The 23,514-nt window shown below is 43.1% G+C and overlaps 1 protein-coding gene across 3 annotated transcripts in view; it reads right to left on the bottom strand.

The window, feature by feature from the left end:
• The window catches only part of Tenm4 (teneurin transmembrane protein 4), a 1,383,002-nt gene that overhangs the window by 136,289 nt on the left and 1,223,199 nt on the right, over window positions 1-23,514 (bottom strand). For all 3 annotated transcript variants that reach the window (XM_058578572.1, XM_058578574.1, XM_058578573.1), the window contains one exon: window positions 574-675. In XM_058578572.1, coding sequence (XP_058434555.1) covers window positions 574-675 — 102 coding nt within the window. The remainder of the gene's footprint in view (window positions 1-573; window positions 676-23,514) is intronic.

Here is a 23,514-nt window from a genome sequence, read left to right on the forward strand (position 1 = left end):
AGGCAGGTTGTGGGTAGCCTCTAAAACTCTCTCAGTAGTGGTTTTCGTCAGCACCGCATGTGCTTAAATATCAGGCAACAGCAGGGCCGTGTGGAGAGGAGAAGCTTGGCCTCCCAGGTCCTTCCCTGGTGGTCTCAACTAAGATTCTCCCTGCGCTGTCAGAAGGTCTGAACGGAGCCGCTTCCCAGGCTCCCCATCCACAGGCCTGAGAGAAATCACACTCCTGTGAAGAGAAACTTCAAAGATGCTTGGGAAGAGCTGATCACTCCTCTAAAGGGGAAATGAGCTTTGTAAAAGAACCCCCACTGCTACTCTGCCTGCTCCTACAAGGGACACTAAATTCACTGTGGCTGCCCTGTACAGTCCCTCCCTTCCTGACCACTCTCGTAGCCCACAGTGGATAACAATGGTGGACAGGATTCCATTGAAGGGCTTCTGAAGAATGACCCTAGGGAACCTTTCTTGGGCACACCGTGAGGTGTCCTGGAGTTCTGCAGTTTGTCTGAGAAGTGGAACCTGAGCTTCCCAAAGGGTCTTGGGAGCAGAAACCAAGAGCCCCACCACAGTGCTCACCTCTGCCACAGTCGGGGCCTAGAAACCCCAGGAAGCAGTGGCAGGTCCCCGAGATGCAGTCACCATTGCCATAGCAGTTGCTGGGGCAGTTGTCCACTGATTCTGGAGGGAGAAAAGAGGAGGTAAATTGAAACCAGATAAGAGCCCAGAAGCATGCCTCAGGTCACCCAAGACCCATGTACTTGAGCAATTTGTGTCCAGTCACCTTATTGAGGTACACCTCAATTCACATTGTGTTCTGAAAAATGTCTCCCTGAACCAAGTTTTTATGAATCAACTTTGACTCAACAAATGCATTAGAAGGTCTTTATCTGAAAGCCATTGGGAGAAAACGGTTTAGCCTGTGAGCGGCGGTCAGTTTGGGAGTGGGGTTCCTGGGTGAGTATACTTTTCAGTGTTTTATATTATCCCTATGGTAGGCTGATATTCCACTCGTTTGTTTTTCCATAAAGCTGCTGGGAATTTGCAAATCTCTTTTTCTTCCTGTGATTTTCCATCTATCCACCCAGATCCCCACCACCCATCACTGTGGCCTTTCAGCTCTCCTCTTGCTCCTTACCCTGCTTTATTCCCCTGGCAACCTGAGTGATCTCCCTGAGATAAACCTAATCCTGCCACTCTCCTGCTTAAAACCCTTCAAAGGTCCCCCACTGGGCCAGATGGAAAAATTTGAGCTTCTTCAAAAGGCACAGACATTTTCCTCCCTATTCTCTTTTGTGTCCCCAGAACCTATCATGCCTACCTTTTGTAGGAATGTTACTTTTCCTAACTCTTCCTAATATCTTTGGCATATACCTCTGTGTGATATACAAAGGAAACACAGAATTAATAGCAGAAAGATTTTTAATATAAAATTAGGCAATGTTCTGTAGCTCTAGTTAGTAAACCTATTATTGAGAATCTGCTTATTTGGAACAGCTCATTTCTCAATGAGCTGGATGCAGAACAAAGCAAAGAAGCAACTGTATACAGAACACCTTCTTTGTGCCACATATTTCTACAAATCTGTCTCATTGCACCAAGTCTGACAAGTCCCTATGTATTGTTATTCATATCTTACTTGAAAAATAAAAAAAAAGCAGCTGAGAGAGATGAAGTGACCTGCTGACAGCCATAGATGCTAAATCACCTAGACAGGATTTGAAATCAGGCTCCTGGACTCCAAGCCTGGTCTCCTTCCCTGATACAAGGCCATCTGGGCCATGAGGGAACTTACTGCACATCAGACACCAGGGGGATGTACAGCGAAGGCACGTGGGACAATGAGGCTGGTCCTGAAGGCAGCAAGGGAACCTCTAGAAGGGTAGACGATTCTAGGACTATCAGAGCTGGAAGGATTCCAAGAGACCATCCACCCCAGTGCTTTTATTTAACAGAGAAAGAAACTGAGACCTGGAGGAAGGGCAGTGACTTCCCTGAGGTCATTGAGTGGTTCAGGAGAGTGGAATTTGAAAGCAGAGGAAAAGGTTGGTCAGGCAGATGGAGCTAAGGATTCAAACTGCTGTCTCTGGTCACAATGATCAGCCACGATGCCAAGACTGAGGCCTTTGTTCAAGGAGATGTTGGTTCATCTGACACAAGTCTGCCTGTAAGAAATGTGCAGCCTAACTAAACAGCCCGGGCAGCAGCATGGGGCAGAGGAAAAGCTCCACCCGGAGGTAAGGAAACCTGGTGTGGGGTCCGTACTTCTAGGGCCATGCTCTGTGACCTAAATTGGCTTCCTTCCACTCTCTGGGCCTCAGCTTTCTCATCTGTAAGATGAAGGTGATGGAAGAGATAATTTCTGTTCTAAAATTCCAAGAGTCCATCATTAATTAAGATATGACTGTGGAGAAGAGGCATCAAGATTTTAAATGGGGCAGCGCGTTAAGGGCAGGGCAGTGGCAGCTGGAACGGGGGCAAAATCAGCCCCATCCAGCCTCCAAATCAGCCAGAAGAATGGGCTTGAAGGATGGCATGGTGATGGATAGGTGGCAGAGGGGGCATTTACAGCACTGTCACACTTTTAAGAAAGGCCTTTCCCCAAGATCTTCCAGGAGCAATTTGGAAAAGATTTCAAAAGTTCAGAAAAATAGTCCAAATGTGTGGTTCCTTTTATGAGTGGGAAATTTCATTCAATGGAGTGAACAAGAACATGAGATCCAACCCAATTGTGGCCTCATTTCAGGGCGAGTGGTCTGGGTTCTGCCAGTGCGAGGCTTACAGGTAGGGTCCTATGCCTATCTGCTCTCCACCAGCTTTGGCTGAAAGAGTCCATGTTCCTGGATGTTTAAATGGGTAGTGGCTTCTTGTTTTTACAAAACCATTCAGAAGTTTCATTTTGAATAGTGTGTTTTGTTTTCATTTTTTCCCACAGTACTGGGATTGAACGCAGGGGGGCTTTCCTATTGAACTACATCTCCAGCCCTTTTTAGTTTTAATTTTGAGTCAGGGTCTCATTAAGTTGCTTAGATCCTTGCTAAGTTGCTGAGACTGGCCTGCTTGAATGTCCTTTTTGAAAATAAGAATGTTAGCCGGGTGCAGTGGCACATGTCTATGATCCCAGTGACTCAGGAGGCTGAGGCAAGAGAATCGCAAGTTCAAGGCCAGCCTCAGCAGTTTAGCAAGAACCTAAGCAACTTAGTGAGACCTTGTCTCAAAAAAAAAATGCTGAAATGTCACTCAGTGTGGTTAAGTACTCCTGAATTCAATAGTAGGTACAAAAAAAAAAAAAATTGAGTCTGGGGCTATATCACTGGATCTTTCTTGACGAAGATCTTTCTTGATCTTTCATTTCACTTGCTCCTCCCACACATCTCTGATTGGCAACCTCTATTCCTTCTTCCAAATCCAATTCAAATGCCATCTCCTTTGAAAGGTCTTCCTGGCAGCTTAAACAAGCTGAGCTATGCACAGAACTCTTTTTATCACCCCTATTAAGTACCATATAGTTGACTTTGTTAGCTGAACTGCTTGAGGATAGAAACTGGGCTTATTCATTTATGGGTTTACCCTGGTATACTAAAGGTTCTCAGTAAATGTTTATTGCTATCGCTGAAAGAATTCAACTAGATGCTCTTCCAGATCCCTCCCAGATCCAAAACTGTATGGTTCGATCCTTCTCAAACCCAAAGGTATAAAATATGTCTCTTAATAAGATCACTTTAGTTATCAGTTGCATTTTTAACATGATCAACCACAGATAAACGTTACACATGTTCTAGATTCTGATTTATGAAGTCTGCAAGATACAAACCTGCTTGTCATCTACCCCCAAAGCCTCAGAGTGAAAAAGTGAGGAAATACATTTTCTGAGACTAAGCATAGTGCTGGCTGCTGCATGTGACAGAATGGACACCTGCATGCTACCAAACTCCCCCTGAGTTGTTGGTATCAGAGAAAGCAGAAGTTTTAGAAGACATAAAAGGTGTGAAATAATTTTCAGATGGCAATAAGAAATGGAAGGGAGGCAATTTGGGTAATATTTTCTTTTGATGAAATGTTTAAATATACAGTTTTTCTTCTGTTTGGAGGGATTTCAGCAACTTGAGATCCTTTGTGATCCCATACATAATGAGTCTCCACTGACCAGATATCTCTACGCTTAACTCTAGGGCAGAAGTGACACTCTGGCTTGGGAAAAGTGTGAACTTTACTGGATAAATACGTTGCATGTTCCCAATTAGTGTGTGGGAGTTTCTACCCCCTGTGCTCACACTCACACAGCAGATGCTTTCAATTAGTGGAAGGTGTACCTTTAGATCTGCTTGGCTCTGAATTAAAAATTCAGCTGCCTATGAGTAACTGATTTTCATAGTTGGGTGTGTGCTATGTTTGGAAAATGGGGGTCATTTTCTTTTCCAGCTTTTGTTTTTCTATCATAGCAGTGGGCCTGTGTAGGAAAATTCATTTTGAATAACGTGTTTTTCCTTCCACCAGTTTTGGGATGCACAGTTTAATGTATCCTTAGTGTACTCTCTGGACACGTGTTGAGCTGGTGAGTTCTATGGATGTGGAACCAAGGGTTGCTGGAAATACAAAGGGCATGTGCAGAAGGAAGAAGGACAATGATGCTCCTTCACGGAGGAGACACGGGAGTCAGGAAACCACACAGGCCTTGGGGAACCACTAGAATGTCCATTTTGTCTGTTCACTACGCTTGATCAGAAATGAATCATTAGCTTGGCTCTGAGAGGGTGAAAGGTGATCAGAGCCGATACTCAAGTCCTCTGGAATCTAGGATTAATGCCTGCGAAATCAGGCTGCATTTGTTGTCTTTGGCTTTTCTCTTCTGAAATGCCACACAGGTAAACCCCCTGGAGGAGGACAACTGCTTTGTGGAACTGCTGCACAGAGGTAGTAATATTGGGTGAGGAGAGGTGGCCTTCTTCTCAATCAGCTCGCATGCCATGGGCACACCTCCACCTGCCTCTTGTCTGGTTTGAGCAGCAAAAAACTGTGGTCATGGGAGCTTGATGTTGGACCTCAGCACCAGAGCCAGCAGCAATCAGCTGTGTGAGTGAGGGCAAGTTCCCCTCACCAGCCTCAGGCCTTCCTTCCTGACTTCTCGAAACCTCCTGTATGTCTTATTCCCTCGTGATGTGTCCAAGATAATGGAAGCCTGTGTTTACTACCTACAATTCCTTCCTGTTTCTGTTGTTTTTTCCTTCAATGGTGAGAATGGATATTAGAAACTCTTTGGGAGCCTTTGGTTGAAGAACCAAGGCCCACCTATTGCCCAACAGTTGTCCACTTACTAAAGCCTCCTCCTGGCTACTCTGCAGGGGGATGGAGGTTAATGCTACAAATGAGATGGAACTTGAACTCCCCGACAGCCAACTGGGTGCCTGAATATTCCCACCTTGACTCCAGCTAGTGAACCTTATACTTTAGGTTACATCTATCACACCCCCTCTGTTCCTAACATGCCAGGACTTGGTTTATTATTAGCAACCAAAAGGAAATATGGACACAAACTAGATATCAGAGCTAAGATTTCATTCTACAACTTGAGGTTGAGAGAAGAGCGCAACAGAAACCCTCATGTTCCCTCAAATGGAACTATGAGGATATAATCATGTATTCTAATTTAACCCTTATAATAATTGAAAAGTCTAGGTATCTTGGTTACCATTTTAGTCTCAGAAGGAGACTGAGAGCTGAAGTCACTTTCTCAAAGTCACATAGTTGATAGGGGTGGATCTGGTAAGTGAACTACATCCTACCTGCAGCCAGGTGTGTGCTATATGGCCTGGACCTAAGTTTGAGCTCTGGAGCTAGGTGGTCTCTTGTTGGCTATGCATCTTTGGACAAAGTGTCTATACATGTCACTCTCCTCATCTGTGAAATCACAGCACCCACCTCAGAGAGCTGTTATAAAGAGAAAACAGGGTAATGCTGTGCATGTAAAGAAGTTGGTCCAGGACCTGGAAATTATTCTTCTGGTTTAAAGTAAGGGTCACACATGCCTTCCATTTGTGAACTAAAATAACATACTAACTTGGCCTAATGAATCCAAACAAGGAAATGTGGGTTACTGGGGGTAAACACACATATACACACAAATACACACAAAACACATAGAAACTCCCCATGGTAAAAACAGGAAAGCAAACACACAATGTTCCTAATGTGAAAGGGGCAGGGTGTTTAGACAAATTTTCTCCTGGGGAAAGCACTGTCAAAGTAAATTAAACCTGTTTTCTTCCTGAAGCCCCATCCCAAGCAGACTCATGCCAACATCTAAAAGAACTCTCTTCCCTCCGTCCTCTAGATTGGCACCGGGCAGGTGCCAGGTGCTGGAAAGCTGTTCCATGGCCTGTGAGGTGTCAGTCCCTGTAGGTGCCCCAGCTTTCTCTGCAGATGAAAGGCCTTTAGTCTGAAACCACGAGGTCAATGCGATGACAAAAAGTTGACAAAGCCCCTGACAGTGTGGGCTTGAAGCCAGTTCTGCACCGGCATTTGAACTGGGAGATCTGTTTTCAATCATACTCAGAAGTCTACCAAGCACTACTAAGAGCAGCTCTCAGGAGGGGTCTAGGAAAAAGATTGTTCCCTTGATTGCATTTGGTCTTGGTTCTTGGTTAATGATTTCTCTGTGGGAAAACGGAATTCCACCAGTAAGACTGAGAGCTCCCTGAAGACAGGCATCCTATCTGGAGAGTCTGGTGAGGGAAAAACACAACCAAGTACTCAGTGGTACTTATTGTATTGGTAACTAAACTCTTATTTCCTTTTCCTGTATTTTTAAATGTTCAATGCTTAAAATGAAGACAATGATAGGAAGTTCATCTTTGCATTGAACTTTTAAATCATATTTAGGAGTTCAGAAGTTCACATCTGGGAGCCACATTTAAGAGCCTGATAAGATAAACTACAGCATGTTCATTGAAGGACAACCAGAAAGATAAGTGAACTTGAAGCCACATTTCAAATAATGAATTCTGGAAGGAATTGGGAATTTTGCTTATTACCAAGGGAGTACGACCTCTGTCTTAAAATATATGAAAGACTATTACATGAAATGAGAATCAGACTTTGTTCTATGACCCTAATAGTTTGACCTAGGTTCAATGAATAAATACTACAGCCCTTGGGAAAGAGACTTAGGTTGAAATAAAAAATAACTTCATCATATTCAGAGCAGACAGCCACTTCCTATGTTGGGTTGCATTCTACTTGTGTGTATATATCTGTCTAAATATTGTAAAATGCTTGAGGGCAGGAAATGTTCAATCCATCTTTGAATCTAGTGCTAAGGGCATTTTCCATGAGCAAAGTATCTAGGAAACTAAATGTTTGTTAGTTGAAGGACTAAATGAATGGAACGGGTGATCTACAAGGTTATGCATTACAAGTCACTGGATATATTCAAGGAGAGGGCACACTAGTGACTGGTGACAATATCTTAGTGGGGATTAAAAATAAAGTGCCTGGCACTTGCAAGCCTGAACTCTTATGAGTCCATGTTATGGTTTGGATATAAGGTATCCCCCCAAAAACTCCTGCATTAACACAGGAGTATTCAGAGGTAAATGATTAGATTATGAGAGTTGTATCTTGATTGGTCTCTCCTAGCTTGAGTGGATTGACTAAGTGATAACTGCAGGCAGGTGAGACATAGCTAGAGGAGGTGGGTCCCTGGGAATGTGCCAAGGTACATCTTACCTGTGACCCCTCCACCCCTTTTCCCCTCCCTCCCTCTGCTTTTAGACCCTGCCATGAGGTGAGCTGCTTTCCTCTCCATGACTTTCACCCATGATTTTGTCTTACCTTGGGCCTAGAGCAATGAAGTTATCCATCTATGGACTGAGACTTCTGAAACCATGAGCCCTAAATAAACTTTTCCTCTTCTAAGTCATTTCTTTTGAGTATTTTAAAATTTTTTTAAATATATATATATATATATATATATATATATATATATATATATATATATATATTTAGTTTTTGGCAGACACAACATCTTTGTTTGTATGTGGTGCTGAGGATCGAACCTGGGCTGCATGCCAGGCGAGTGCGCTACCGCTTCAGCCCCAGCCCCAGCCCCATCTTTTGAGTATTTTTATCACAGTGGTGTACAGTTGACTAAAACAGTCCCCGAGTCATGGTGTAAAGGAACATACTTGGACTGTGCCTGGAAATTTAGGCTTTCGTCCTATTCCTGCCACCAACTTGTTAGGTGATCTTGGCCAAGTCCCTTCCTGTTACTGACTTTTCTTTTTGCCTACAAAATTTGTTAAAATTTATTCATCAAATATTTACTCAGCATCTACTCTGGCTCAGGAAGCATTTTAGTTGAGTGGATGGCTGAACTCATCTATGAAGTCTAACATCTGTGATCTACGGAATCAAACCAAATTAGTTATACTTTCAAACTATATAAATAGACGAAAAGGCTGAGAAAATAATCATCATGTAAATGGCTCAAGGCAGACGTGGGGGAGAGAAGTCTGCTCATTGGGGCTGAGTCTGTCATCTGCTCTGTACAAAGGGCCTCAAGTGAATGGCCATGGCCGAAAGCACAGGGATGGGGCTAGAGAGTCTTTGCTCACTGTCTGCCTCTGGCTAAGGGCCCAGCCTTTTCCCGGGGGCTGTTGGCAAGAGCTTTCTCAGGTGTCACAGTAGGGCTGTTGGCTCGTTTCTGCTGCCTTTGTCAGAGAGCACGGCACATGCAGTTTCCTGCCTTGCCTCTCAAGCGTATGCTGGAGAGGCCACTGAGACACACACCAAGTAGTGACAAGACTGACAACTGGGCATGCCGGTCAAGAGCAGGGAGCCTTCAAAGGAGAGGTGAATGCTCAGGGTTTGGAGCAGAATTTCTTTCCCTCCATCCTTCACCACAGCTGCATCACAGGAGAATGATCTGTCTACAGTTTCTGCCTGAGCAGCAGGTGGAGGGGGAGCACATGATGCTTAGCCTTCTCACTGTCCACAGCTAATTGGACCAGGATGACACCGGACCCAAGAAGAACCCATTCACAGGCTGAATAGTGCTCTGGAGTACAGAGGTTACTGGATCAATCAGAGTCCTGCTCTCTAGTATTTGAACTAGAAAATTCCCAGGGACATAGGGGACTAATTGGACAGGAGGAATAACTTCTAACATCCTATACAGCACAGTAAGAGAAATATGGTCTATAACAATTAATTGTATATTTTAAGATAGTAAGTAGAGAGGATTTTGATATTCCAAACACAATGAAATAATTATTTGGAGTGATGGATATGCTAATCACCTGTTCTGATCATTACTATACATGTATTGATGTATCACACTGTGCTCTATACATATGTACAATTATGTTAGTAGAAGACTAAAAACACATTTTAAAAATTGAGAGCATGGCATCTGGTGGCAGGAGTGAAAGCCAAAAGATGAGACGGAAAGAGAGGGGCTGGCAAGGCTGTCATGGTCAGGGAGGAGCCAAAGTTAAGAGGGAGTAGTCTGGAGCGAGGACAGGAAGCCAGCTTGTGTGCTGAGAACTGTGCATGGAGCTGAAGCTCAGGGAGAGGCGGGGATGCCGGGAGCAAGAGGCTGGGAGGCCCAGGAAAGAGGAGAATGAAAGTGGTCCTTGGGGCTGGTGCTTGCCCAGAGGCTTTTCAGGGCCATCTCAGTCTCAAACCATAGTTCTCTTTTTGAAACCAGTTCGCTGTCACACCTGCTTTTCTTTGAGGTCACCCAAGTGTTTTCGCTCCTGGCAATGGAACACATTCATTCACCTTGGCACCTCATCAGTTTCAAAGTACCTGATAGCTTGCAGACTTTGATGACAAGTGACAAGTACAGAACCCGACGTTTTAAAAGCATTTCCATGAAAGAGTTGTATTTGATCCTTACAAATAAAGGATCATATTCTGTGTGTGTGTATATATATGTGTGTGTGTGTGTGTGTGTGTGTTGCTGGGGCCTGTGCATGCAAGGCAAGCACTCAGTACCAATTGAGCTATATCCCCAGCCCAAGGATCATATTATTTTATGTAGGATACAAAGATACATTCTTTATATTTAGGGAGAGAAGGTTATTATTACCCATTTAGTAGATGAGAACATGAAGGTATAGAGAACTTGTCTAGGTTCATGTGATTAATAAGTGGCATGGCTGTGTTTAACCTGGATTTCTACTCCTACTGAATCTAGTGACTCTTTCATTATCTCACAACTGTTGAGCCAATTCAAAAATAAAAATATGCTGATCTCACTCTTTTTGCCTCTTAGGCTCTAGCTACCGAGTTAGGACTACATAGAGGATGCTGCTAGGGCCAGCAAATCCCAGCTGGTACCTACTTTGGTTTTGTTAATTGAAATTCTGGTTTTAAAACAGGCCTACTAGCATTAGGAAATCAAAATGCAGCTCTAGCCAGTCACACCTGCATCATACTCAGACAATGATATCTGTTGATTGATTCAAACAAGTCTCCATTGACCTTGCAATGCTGAAGCCACTGGGAGGCCCCAAAGCCTGATCCTTGTTTTCAAGGAGTGGAAAGGCTTGAGGCTTTGGTGTTGGGGATGAATTTTAACTCTTCTGAGGGTGAGACTTAGCTAATCACTATATCTGAGGGTCAGCTTATTCCTCAGTGAAATAAGAAATCACTTGCCTAATACCATATATATGCATCTGGTGCATGAAATATGCTTAGGAAATACTGGTTTACTTCTATGTAATTTCAGTGATTTTCAAACTTTGGCTTGTGCCCAGTCACCTGAAAGCTTGTAAAAAAAAAAAAAAAATCTTGGATTTCTGGACTCTCCTCAAGGTTTTGACTTAATAGGTCTGGGGGAGGTCCCAGGTGATACTGATGCCCCAGCTCTGCGTACCACTTTGAGAACCACAGGTGTGGAAGGAAAAAACTGAGACTTTAAACACAGGTCTATAAAAGCAAGCCAGACAGGGCAGAAGGATCTAAACTATGCGCGAATGCAAAAAGAACATGTGGACCATTTCCAAAGAGGAGGGCCAGGTCCTCCAGGAGGTAGCCTGTGAATAGCTCTTAGAGAATAGGTGGCCTTTTGAAATGCAAAGCAGCTCTGGGCAGGATGGAGCTTGAGCAAGAGCCAGATCCAGAATAATCATTTTTGCTGCTCCCACGCAGTGACCTGCTAATCATCATGCCAACTTCATGTCAAGCCTGTCTTTGGGACAAATTACTTAAGAAATCAGTTTTTCAAAAGCTCACTCAGCTGCTGGCTGGAGAGTTCCATCTAATGAGCATCACTTTGTGTTGAATTATTCCACGATGACAGACAATGTATGAACAGAAACAGGCTCTGAGGAGGTGTATGTGGTTGGTAGGTTGGGGAGGGGAACTGCTAATTACTCTCTAATCATTTATCCAGTCTAGTCACCAAGCTCACTACTGCTTACAAATCATACAAAACAACAATAACAAAAATAGCTCCCTTCTTCTCTCTTTCAAGTCAGCATAGTTAGGTCTGAAAATGCACAAAACTATGTAAAGTTGACCTAGATAGCTACAGGTTAAAAAAAATCTCATGTCTGCCTGGACTTTGCTCAGAAAGTGGAAATGGCCAGGCTGTGGTACTTCTAGCCTGGGCTCTTAGTGGACTCTGTCCCTTTCAGCTGTCATCCTGGAATTGAGTTGTCTCAGGTCACTGATAAGGTCACTGTTCCTTATCATCTGAAGTGGATATCACAAATGGGAGCCCCAGGGACCTGTGGATTCCTTGTTTTTGAAAAGTTGAATAAGTTGCCAGAATCTTTCGACAAGAAGGTTTCAAAGAAGAAGCTTAATGTTGGCTTTTCTTGAAAAATTGGAAGATCTAGCATAGTGTCAATCTTTCCTCATTTAGGGTAGGCCTGACCCCAAGGTTGGCCACAGACCCCTGCTGCTGCCTGTACGAGGGTCACCTTTCTCTAGAGGCATCTGAGTACACCCCTGGCCTAGAGCAGCGTCCTCCCAGCCTCACTTATTTATGCTGTTGCTCTGTTCACACACCATCTGTCCTATTACTCTCTTAGCACTTTTTTGAATCATTTATTTTTTAAGCAAATTTACTTAAAACAGAAATTCAATATCACCATGAAACAATGACTTGATTGACCTAATTATATCCTTTCCAGTTCACTAGAATAAATATATAAACTTTGGAACAGAGTTTGTCTTTGTATAACCTAACATAATTTTGAGAACAATACTTTAAGAAATACTGGGCAGGAGAAAGCCCACATTTCTGAGGGGTTGAAGGCTCCAGCTTCTCTTTCTATGCTAACTTCTCTGAATTGGGGGTATGGCTCCGTGAGAGAGTGTGAGCAAGCCGGTGTGAACCCTGGGTTCCACCCTCAACACCAAAAGACCAAACCAAAACCATAAAGGCCTTCCTCATGTCTTCCTTGTTCTGCTGCCCAGTTACACATACTGCTCCCTCCTCAACCCACACACCCTTCTCAGCCTCCCTGATTCAGCTAGTTCAGTAATCTTCCATTCCTATGCCCTTTCCCTTATCGACCTGGCCAAGTCCTATCCCTCCTTCAGGTCCAATGCATGGATTACCTCTTTCACAGAGCTTCCCCAGATGCCTCCCAGCAAGACAGATCTTTCCTCTGATTCCTGAAGCCATTTGACTTCTCTCTCTTACAGACATTGTCTACTAATTTTACTTTACAGTGTATTTACAATTACTACTATTTCTAGAACCCTCATAGACAGAAAATTCCTCTACAGGAAGGGATCCATTTCTAGTTCTCCCTCTTTTCCATGCCACCCCAGTGACTGGCACGCTGCTGTGTCTAGAGGAGCTGCTCAGGCAGTACTTGTTGAGTAGCAAATGATGAAGGACAATGTGTGGTTGACTCCATGTCCTTTGGTGTATGTTCAACCTCAAATCCTAAGGCTGGGCTCCTTCTGGGGGACCTGGGAGGCCTGTTAACTTTCTTGTTGATTTTTTTTTCAAATTTCATTTTTATACATTTTTTCCAGACCTGAAGCTTCATCAACATCTCTCTTCCTCTGGGCCTGTTACATTCAATTAGACATGGTATTGGAGTCTCATCTCCCAAAACAGCACTAACCATGTGTTGGGGGATCATGTAGTAATAAAATTTTGCAGGGCTCCAATTTTTTTCTCTAGCAAGAGCTGCCAAGGTGGCTTCTATGAATTATGTACCTGAATTACTTGTATCAGGATATAACATAATAAACTGATTAGCAAGATGGATAAATTCTCTGGCTCTGGTGGATTTTTCTTTACAATAATTATACCACAGGTTGGTCAGTCACACAATGATTTGAACAATATTTCTTTTTTATTTATCTACTAGGTAACACTCAACATAATAACTTGGGTCTATATCGATGGGCCAGAGGCCAAGTTGGACTTCTGCTCAACACCAAATCCTATTAGAGATCATGGTAATGTGATTATATGTTCAAGTTAAATATTTTATAGCCACTCTAGCCACCTAGACAGATCACTCTCTCGGCTTCTAGGCAGAAACTGCCCAGTGGCAAAAGTGATAGCTACATATCTTGCAAGGAAATGAGAAATAGCCGCTGCTGTGAAAAGTTTATAGAACCTTCTGGCCACTTCTGACTCATTGGTAGCAGCAAGACTTTAAGCCAACATTGTGCTGGGTTATAGTACAAATGTGAACCCTACCTAAAGGAAAAGACTCCCCAGTTCTCGGACCAATGAAAGGCTGGCCTGTTTGTGTGCCAGGGCTGTTTGCTGTCTACCCAGCAAGAAGCTTGAAAGTGGTCTCCTTCTCCCATATTCAGCTCTCTGCGGGCCTGGATGAAGCGACTCATGGGGCCCCTCAAGTTGTAGACCACTTCCAGGTGTGGTCATATGGAGTCCTTCCTCCCTAGCTTGGTCTCTGACCTACCTTCTCAGGGCTGGACCCGTCTCTGGCATGCTTTGACTTCATATAGTTGGCCCTCCCCAATCCATAGTTGAGCATGGACTATGCCATCAGACAGGCCTGGGTTGGTTTCTGGCTCTGACTCTCACTGGCTATGCAAACTTGGGCAGATCATTTAGCATCTCTAAGTTCTGGTTTCCTCACTCATCTATCTTTTGTGGTTGGTGAGGGGTTAAGTGAGCTAATGCTAGTGAAACACTTAGTGGGTTTTTCAGTCAATGGTAGGTAAAATGAAACTAATCAAAAGATACCAAAGAAAACCATGTGGATGTGCCAAGTCAGAGGCTGTGCGGTTGACTGGAAAGAGCAGAGGCTGGGGGTCCTGATCCCTCTCAGTCACTTCCTATGTAACCTTGAGCAAGTCTCTGTATAGATCTGTGTCATTGTCTATAAAGTGAGAGTGACAGTAAAGCACCTGACACCCAGTTGGTATTAGCAGCTGACAGACCGTGGATAGGGGGTCATGGACCCTCCATTATGGTTGTTCCCTGGCTGAGCTTAGCTCATTCCTCCTTCACCAGGGGCTCCCAACAAGCTGTGCACGCAGGTGTGTGCACTTTATGACAACAGAGTGAGAGGGAGCCTGGCTGTCGGCCTGGGGGAAAGCAGCAATTAATGCTCCCATACTGTCTCCATACTGGCTTATATTCCAAGGCACAACTGAGTCCCGTGAAATCATGTTTCTTCTGCTTGTAGGACACACAGCGCCCTGGGATGGGCCACATGGAGGTATTGGGGCTGCTTAATTCTCTCTTCCTTATATTCATACCTCCTACACATGGACAATATCTCATAGACATTACTTCTTTCTGTGAAAGATGAATTTTAAGGGTGTAGCCCACTCCAGAAAACTTCCAATGCCTTTTCTATGGATTCCCTTCTCACTGGCTAGTGCCTGGCTTCTTAACCCTGTCACTGCCACCCTGAATGCATTAGTGGTGCCCATGACAAGGGAGGTTGTGCTGATGACTGAGCCTCTACTGCCAGGGTAGGAGCCTTGGCAGCTAAGAGCAGAGTGGACACAGTGGAGAAGCCCCTGGAGCTGCCCCTGCTCACTGTTCACTTACAAGGCTGTTAAATCACCAATTAAAAAAAAAAAGGGGGTGCTGGGCTGGCTGGTTTCAGGGTTTCTAAAGGATGTAATGGAAAGCAAGGGAAATAGAAGGGCACCCTGCCAGGGAACAACGCCCCCCCCTGCTGAGCTCAGAGGCCCTGGGCTCTGCTCGATAGAGGCAGGATCTCAGCCTGGGGTAGTGGCTGCATGTTAACTTCTGTCATGCTACCTTCCATTCCTCTGACCTTCTGGAGGTTTGGGGAGAGCAACTATAATGAATGATGACTGAATCCAATCCCTCTGCTCCCTCAGACCCTGGGAAAAATCTCAATCTTCACATTCAGCTGCTAGGACAGTAAATAAAGAGAAAGATCTGGGCAGGGGACACTTTCAAAAACCTACTGTGTCAAAGGAGGGCTAGAAGAGTTGGTCTCTTGCTCTTCCCATGTGTACTCCTTTGCTATCTAGTGCACATCCAAGTTTTTAATAAAGCCACGAGGTGGCAATTTTAATAGTCATCACAACACCTTTTATTGAGTCCTTCTAAGTGCTAGGCACAAGCATAAGCACAATAATCTCATATTATCTCACAGCTCATGACCTGGCTATAGTACTATTGTCCTCAATTTTCAGACAAGGAAATGGAAGGCAGAGAAGTGAAATGGCTTGTCTGAGACAGCAGAACCAAAATAAACAACACCTGTTAGACCTTCCAAACAAATAGTCCTTGAAAACCTACTATGTGCTGAGTGCTAAAGGGATTCATAGACTTAACCACTCCCTTCTCCCTCGAATGCTGCCTAGTTTCATGACAGCTCTGGTGACGCTGCAACACAACTAATTATACCTGTGAAGTCTCCTCAACTATAATGCATGCCTGGAAGCCAAGGTGGGCCCTATGCCCACCTCTGCAACCCCAGCTCCCAGTTCATGGCCAGGTGAGGAGCAAATGCTTGGTAAATGGTCAGCTGAGCTATAAGGAAGGCACGGCCTCTGTCCTCTGCCCTCCTGATCTGATACAGGTCCCAGTGCAGCAGTGCATAAAACCATAGAGTCCAGAGGAAGAAAGAACATCTAGGGAAGTCTCCAGGAAGGTGCTGTAACTCAGCTTGGGGGCTGGGCAGAAACTCTCCAGGCAGAGAAGGGCACAGGGATCTGTGCAAAGAAAGAGCAGTGTTCCCAGGATTGGAGCAGCGCGGCACAGCTAGAGCATGGGGTGAGCAGCGCAAGTGAAGCTGGGAAGGGCAGTTACCTGACAGGAGTGAGTAGAGAGGAAGAAGACACTTCCCACAGTCTGACCTGGAGCCTGGAAAGTTCTTTATTTTAGGTAAATCAAAGTGCCCACTGCTGTAACCATTTCTCTTCTCTAAACCACCTTTTGGGCTTAACTACAACCAAGCAGGCTGGAAGCACAGGTCTGGGCCTAGAGCTCTGACTGCCCCAGAAAGCTTCATTCAGACCCTCAGCCAGTCAGCATGCCTCTCCTTTGGGAGTCAGGCTGAAAGTACAAATGGAATAATATGAGAGCCTACTGCATGGCAGGCTGAGAGCCTGCCTACTGCATTAATTCATTCAATCCTTCGAGGCTCAGGGAGAATAGTGAACTTTCTCAAGGTCCCACAGCTAAGTGGCTGCAGAACTGGGATGAGAACTGCCCTCTTCACCCCCAACCTGTCTCTGCAGCTTTCCCTTAAACTTTCAGTTACTTCTCATCCTGAATTTTTTGTTCCATGGCTCTTCCCTTCCTTTCTTCCTAACAGAATCCTCCACTGCCCTCTTGGCCCAACCTAGCCTAAACTGACCCTCTGTGTTTGTCTTCTCAAAATTCCCCAGACTTTCACCTTGCATAACAATGCCATCAGTCTTCAATGTTGTCGCTTTGTCTTCTGGGGCAACGAGAAGCTCTTAGAAGACTCAAACCTCAGACTGACACTGCCTTTGTTTCCCCCATGGAAGCTGCATAGTGTTTTGCATATACTTTGTGTGTGTGTGCACACGTGCGCATGCCTGTGTAATCTCTAGTATGTTTTTAAAAATTATTTGCTTTTCATTAGACTTAGAGTTGAGCATAAAGAGTTAAAATCTATGTTTGTACAACTGTGTGGCTTTCATAATCGTGTGAGAACAACTATGAAAGAGGAATTTGGAATAACCCTCATCCTGACATCTGCTGTGTATATTGGCCCTGCACGCTTTGCGTGTGTTAATTCATGTCATCCTTACCACAAGAACTTGGCCTATGATTGCTCCCACTGCCCCACTTGTTGTCTTGGCTCATAAGACATGGCCCAAGTCTATATAACTAACAAGAAGTGTTGCAGCAGGAATTTGAACCCAGGTACTCAGGCTCCAGAAGGTATCACCTGAACTAATACAATAGTGTATAGAAAGGATACACTTGGATTATTATTATTATTATTCTGGGTAATGAAGGCTACAGAAGCACAGACCTTTACTGGGGTGAAATAAGTACATGCATATTTGGGTAGAAGGCTGGATATAGAACTTTCCCTCAAGTAATCCATCCAAACAGCCTGGGCTCAGTGCAGAGTCAGAGAAGGCAGCTAGCTAGGCTGGCTAAAGTTCCTATTGCTACCTCCCAAAGATACTTTTCAATATCCTTTCCTTCTTGACCTCTGTGGCATTAAAATGTTTTTCCTCATGTCAAGGTAACATATGTACATAGTTTTTTTTTAAAAAAAAATGTCGAAGAATGCTATAAAGCTTACAATGAAAAACAGTAGTCCTCCACCCACCCATGCACCTGAGTGCCACTTCTCTCCACTCTTTCTGTTTCTTCTAGAATTTTCCAGTACAGTTGCCCCTTGACTCACGACAGGGTTACATCCTGACAAACCCATCATAAGTCAGAGATGTATTTAGTGCACTTAATCTACTGAGCACCGTAGGTTAGCAATACAGCATTCTGTGGAGCTTCCAGAGCACTGTCTGTTTACACTTGTGAACGCACGACTGAACACACCCCAGCATCGTAAGAGATCATACTGCCCATCACTAGTCCAGGAAAAGATCAAAATTCAAAATGTGATGCATAATTTCCACTGAATGCATATCGCTCATCACACCACTGAAAGTTGAAAATCGCTGGAATTGTTGTCAATTGGGGAATGTCTGTATTTCAAAGTAATGTGATTATACAGACCTTTTCTTCACGGCTATCTGATGTTATTTATTACTCTGTCCACTACTTTTGTTCAGTACAATCTGATAGAAAAGCATCATTTTTGCTAATTTCCTATTTCTATTAATAACTCTACTCAAATTGTCCAAGAGATCTATAGAATCTCTTGGAAATAGAAATTTTCACATGACCAAACACCAGGTAATCTATCTGATCCACACCTGGGGCCCTTCCTGCTAGAGATCTGTGCCCTGCTACAGTCTGGTCAGGTTGTTTGTGAGGCCTGCTATGCACCCATTATCTGGGGCTTCTCCTCACCTCTTTCTTTGTCAAACTCCTTCTTTCCCAGGCACTTCTTGAATTGCTTTACTGTTTTCATAGAATGAATTTCCCAGTAGCTTTCTGAGTAAAGGTGAATGGGAGGTATGATTGTTGGACTTTGCCTGGTTAAAAATACCTTTATGTTGCTCTTGCACTTGATTGATAATTTGACATAGAACTTTGACATAGAATTTAATAACATGATTGACAATTTGATGGAGAATTTTAAAAGTTAGAAACAATTTTCCTTTCCACTTCTTAAGGTCATTTGTCTTCAAGATTTTCACTGCTATTGATAAGTCTGTGGGCATCTGCATGTAATATTTTCTTCCTTCAGAACCTTTCAGGAAGATGAGTGACTTTTAAAAAATTAACTAGGCTGGCCAGAGCAATCTGGAAACCCATGGCCCTCAGCTGTGTTATTGCCCTGTTCTATTAGTCAGATTTTGGACCTGCTGAATTGATTCTTTAATTTTCTCACTATTTTCTCCTATTTATCTTTGATGCACTTCCCCTTCATTTCTGAATATTTTATTTCAAGTCTCTTATTTTTAATGTCCATGAGCTCTTTCTTATTCTCTCAATTATCCCCCTTTGGGTATATGTTCTTGTTTTTGAGACAGTGATACCTTTTCTTTAATATCTTGATGGATTAAAGTTTCTGTTCCTTTGAAGTTTCCTTCAGCTCATTATGTTGTTTTTGATTCCTTCATATTCTTTTGTTTCTGTTTTTTTTTTCCTACTTGTTGTGGTGTTTTTCTCACTTGCTAGAATTTCCTCAGATGTCCAAAAGTCCTATATCATCTGTTCATATTTAGGAGTAAGATACCCAAACTCTGTGTTTCGGCCATTGACTGTCACTGGAGGATGGGGACCACTGCATTTTGTGGAGAATCTATATCGTCTACAAGGTCTTTTGGTTTCCCCAAAGAATTTAATTTTCTAATCTCCTATTATATAGAGAAGATAGGTGTTTGGCTGTCAAAAATGGGGTCTAGAAATGTCATTTTCAAAAGTTAGTTTATGCTTGCTTGCTGTTTTCAGTGTGGCCCTTCTCCCCTGCTTGGTGCCCTGAATCTGGAGCCCTTCCATTTGACATTCCAGAACAAGTCTCAGGTGCCCTGCTGGGGTGGGAGGGGAGCAGCTTGTCTGTGTGTGATAAGGGAGGAAACCAGAGGGTCTGACTGTGGCTACTTCCATCTCACACAGCCTTGAATCCCTCCATGTTCCCAGTCCTGTGCCTCCCCCTGGCCTCTGCCATCCCTGGTGCCTCTGGCTTCTGAGGTTATCTGGGACTTTGCTTCTCACTGATAGTTCCATCAGCAGGTGCTCCATGTTCACTTTTTTCCTTGCCACCAACTCCATCCACTTTCTGTTTTCCAAAGGTCTGTTGACATCTCTTGCTGGTTGTCTCTTATTCTTTTGTCCTTAGGGGTTTATTCTTTATATACTTGTTTAAAATCCTTACTCTCATTATAGTGTGACTCCAGCAGAGAGAGAATTGGTACAGACGACCAATAGCACTGGTAGGATTTTCTGGTCCTTTGTTCAGAAGCGCTCTCTCTCTCTCTCTCTCTCTCTCTCTCTCTCTCTCTCTCTCTCCCTCTCTCCCTCTCTCCCCTCAACTTTAAAAACAGTATGCTTTCTGGTATTTCCACCACTGTAGTCACTCAGCCTCATTCTCCTTTCTGGCTCTCCCTCTACCCATTGAAAGTTGCCCTTGCTCAGGCTTCAGTCCTAAACCCTCCTCCCCTCCCCTCTCTTATCACTCACCTCAATTACACATCATATACTCAGAATAAACCTTCCTTGACCCTCCACTCAATTAGGTTAGCATCCTTGTTAATGCACCATACACACCTTTATAGTTCTTCACATCACATCACTGATCAATGCCTTTCTCCTTGGATGGACTTTGAGATCCACCTGGGCAGGGTCCCTTTTGCCTTGCTCACAACAGGGACCATAGTTACAGCCGCCGAGTACAAGGCACATGGGAGGTACAGGAGCGAAACATATTGAAGGAATGCATGCTGGCCAGAAAACACAAATGAATGAGGCAATCAAACAAGCAAGAGAGCTGCATTTAGACCTCAGCTTGCCCTTTTGCCTGTTATGATCTCAGACCCATCAAAGAGCCTTTCAGTAAAGAGCCTTAACTTTTCTGAACCTCATCTGCTATGTCTACAAAATCCGGACAATAATCCTAGTGCCATCCTACCTCACTGGGTTGTGAAGATTAAAATAAAAATGAAAAAAAAAAACCGCATGTCACCATGCTCAGTAAGCTGAAAGCCTTATACAATGTAAGGGATTATTACTGTCATGGTAAACTCTGCTACACAGAAAATTCTCGTTCGTTTTGGGCACGGGGGATACAGGAAACAGAAGGGCAGGCTCAGGTTTTCAAATCTTAGGATTCTTAAAATATACTTTCTTCTTGAAGTGAATCCTCACTAAGCCTTTTCCTGTGTTCTTTAACACTAGGCATCAAGCTCTGCAGACCACCTGAGGTCTTGTCTTTCACCTTAAGCGAAGCTGACCGTGGAAGCAGGGATTCTTCAGGGATCATAGCTTTCCCTTAATGCAATTCTTCAAAAAACAAAATATTTAAAATATGTAAACACAGGTGTGTGTGTGATAGAGCACTCAAGAAATAGGTATATCCATATCGCTTAGGGCACAGAGCTTTTTCTGGTCCTCTAGATGTGTCCATTTTATCACATTCACCAAGTCTATTGAGGAGGAAACTTTTAGAAAACCCAAGTTCTTGGAGGTATAAGGATGGTGAACGTCTCCTCCTCACAGTCCCATCAGCAAGGATCTTTAAAGCATTGGCCTTGGATGGGAGGGGCACAGTACGGGAAGTGTACCAGCCTCTCTCATCGGCCTGACCACCCTGCTCTTTACCCACAGCTTGGGCGCCATGCCTTGGCCTCTACAGCAGGGAGGAAGTGGGCAGGCAGGAAAAACTGTGGTGTCAGAGTTGGCAGCTTTGAGTTCCAGCCCAAACTCCTCCTTTAAACTTCATGGATTAGGTAGAATAAATTGTTATTAATAGATGTGTTTATATGGTAAGTATGACTTCTGTGTTCTACTTCTGGGACTAAAAATTAATAAGCATTTCCCATGCTAAAGGCTTTTCACAATTATTTGTAATGATGGTTATATAATATTCATTGAGTGGCTATTCCATAATTTACCTAAATGACTTCTAATTATTAGGCATTCAGATTGTCCCCCAACTGTCACAATTGTAGAAGAGGTTGTGATAAGCATGCAGCTTTTTCTAGGTATTGGGTAATTTCTTTTTGAGAAACTCAGAAGTTGAGCATTTTCATGGTTCAATATAAAATGCCAAGTTGCTTTCCTGAAGGCTTGTGCTGGTTTACCATGCAACTAGTAATATGTGTGGGTACAGTTACACTGTGGCCTCAACAGGACCTCGGGGAATTCTAACTTGTTAGGTAGAAAGAAAGCTGATGCAGCCTGATTTTAGTTTCTATTTCTTCAATTACTAGTGAGGTTAAACATATTTCATGTATGTTTTTATCATACCACATATTTTGGGGAGCTTCTCCACATATCAGTTTAGCCATTTGCCTATAAGATCACAATCCTTTCCCACTCACAGCATCTGAGCTTTAATACTACACACACACACACACACACACACACACACACACACACACCCTGGGTCTTGATATTACTGCAAGTATTTTCCCAATCTACTATTTTTCTTCTTGTTTTCAGCAGTTTTATTAGACATATGGAAATTTCAAATATTTATGGAAACATTTGTCAGTCTTTGTGATTTCGTCAATGACTTTTAAGCTTGAAAGTCCTTCTCCAAAACAGAGATACAGGAATCTTGGATTTTATTCTCTTGTAGTTTGACTTTTAAACATTTACCTCTTTAATCCATCTGGAATTCATTTTGGCATATGGCATGAGGTGAAGTCTGAAAGAGAGGTTAAAACCCACATTCCTCAAGGGGCCAGGCAGGTATCAAAGGGGACAGCAGGCTGGCCATAAGAAGGGACAAGGTGAAGACTGGCCAATTACAATGTATTTACAGGGGCTTGTTCCTGAAAGAAATTTGGTCTTCTACTTTTTTAAGGAAAGCCATAAACCTATAGTTTTATGGGAACCATTCAGTTTATAAAGAGTGGGCCAACCCTACAGGCCCCAAATCTTATCTGTGTCTATTGGCCACATCCATGTGCAATTGCATCTGTTCCACTGAACGTCACTTTGCAGCCTCTGTCTTGTGCCAATATTTTCCCAAGTTATTCCAACAACTTTTAGTGACTAAGCTTTCTTCTCTACTCATTTGTGATTCCTCCTTTTTCAAATATTAAATTTTGACATATAACTGGTAATATTTCTAGGCAATCATATGCTACTTCTCTGCTTGACTCCTATTCTCTTTTAATTATTATAGATTTATTATACGTTAGGCTCTTTAAAGGCGAGTACTCTTTCATCATTCTTCTTTCTTGTTTTTTTTTTCATGCTTCTCGTCTGTTTATTATTCCAGATGAAGTCTTAAAACTATTCATTCAAAGCTCTTCAATTCCCTCTAGGATTCTGTTTGGCATTCCATTAAACCTATAAATCGACCTATTAAGAGTATTTCACCTTTCCATCTAGGAACACATTACATTTCCTAATTATTCATGTCCTACATTATGTCTCCCAATAAAATTTTGCAGTTTTTGTCACACAGATCACATACAGTTCTCATTAAGATGATATTTTCATTTTTATTAATTTTCTTGACTGGGACATTGTTCAATATATTTCATAAGTGGTTTTTCAGGTATACGGAAAAATCTATTGACTTGTGAAAAGCTATCTTGTACTCTAGTTGCAAGTTCTGAATTCTTTTTTTTTTTTTTTAACATTTAAAATTTATCTTTAATTTTTCTCTTTTATAATGTGAATTTTAATTTTAATTTACACATAATTATAAACATTTATGGGCTACATGGTGATATTTCAACATAGTTACACAATGTGTAATGATCAGATCAGGGAAATTGGCCAATCCATCATCTCAG

The sequence above is a fragment of the Marmota monax genome, unplaced genomic scaffold, assembly GCF_021218885.2.
Source record: "Marmota monax isolate L192 unplaced genomic scaffold, Marmota_monax_Labrador192_F-V1.1 WCK01_AAM20220418_F8-fsc00068, whole genome shotgun sequence".
In the NCBI taxonomy this organism is placed as follows: Eukaryota; Metazoa; Chordata; class Mammalia; order Rodentia; family Sciuridae; genus Marmota; species Marmota monax.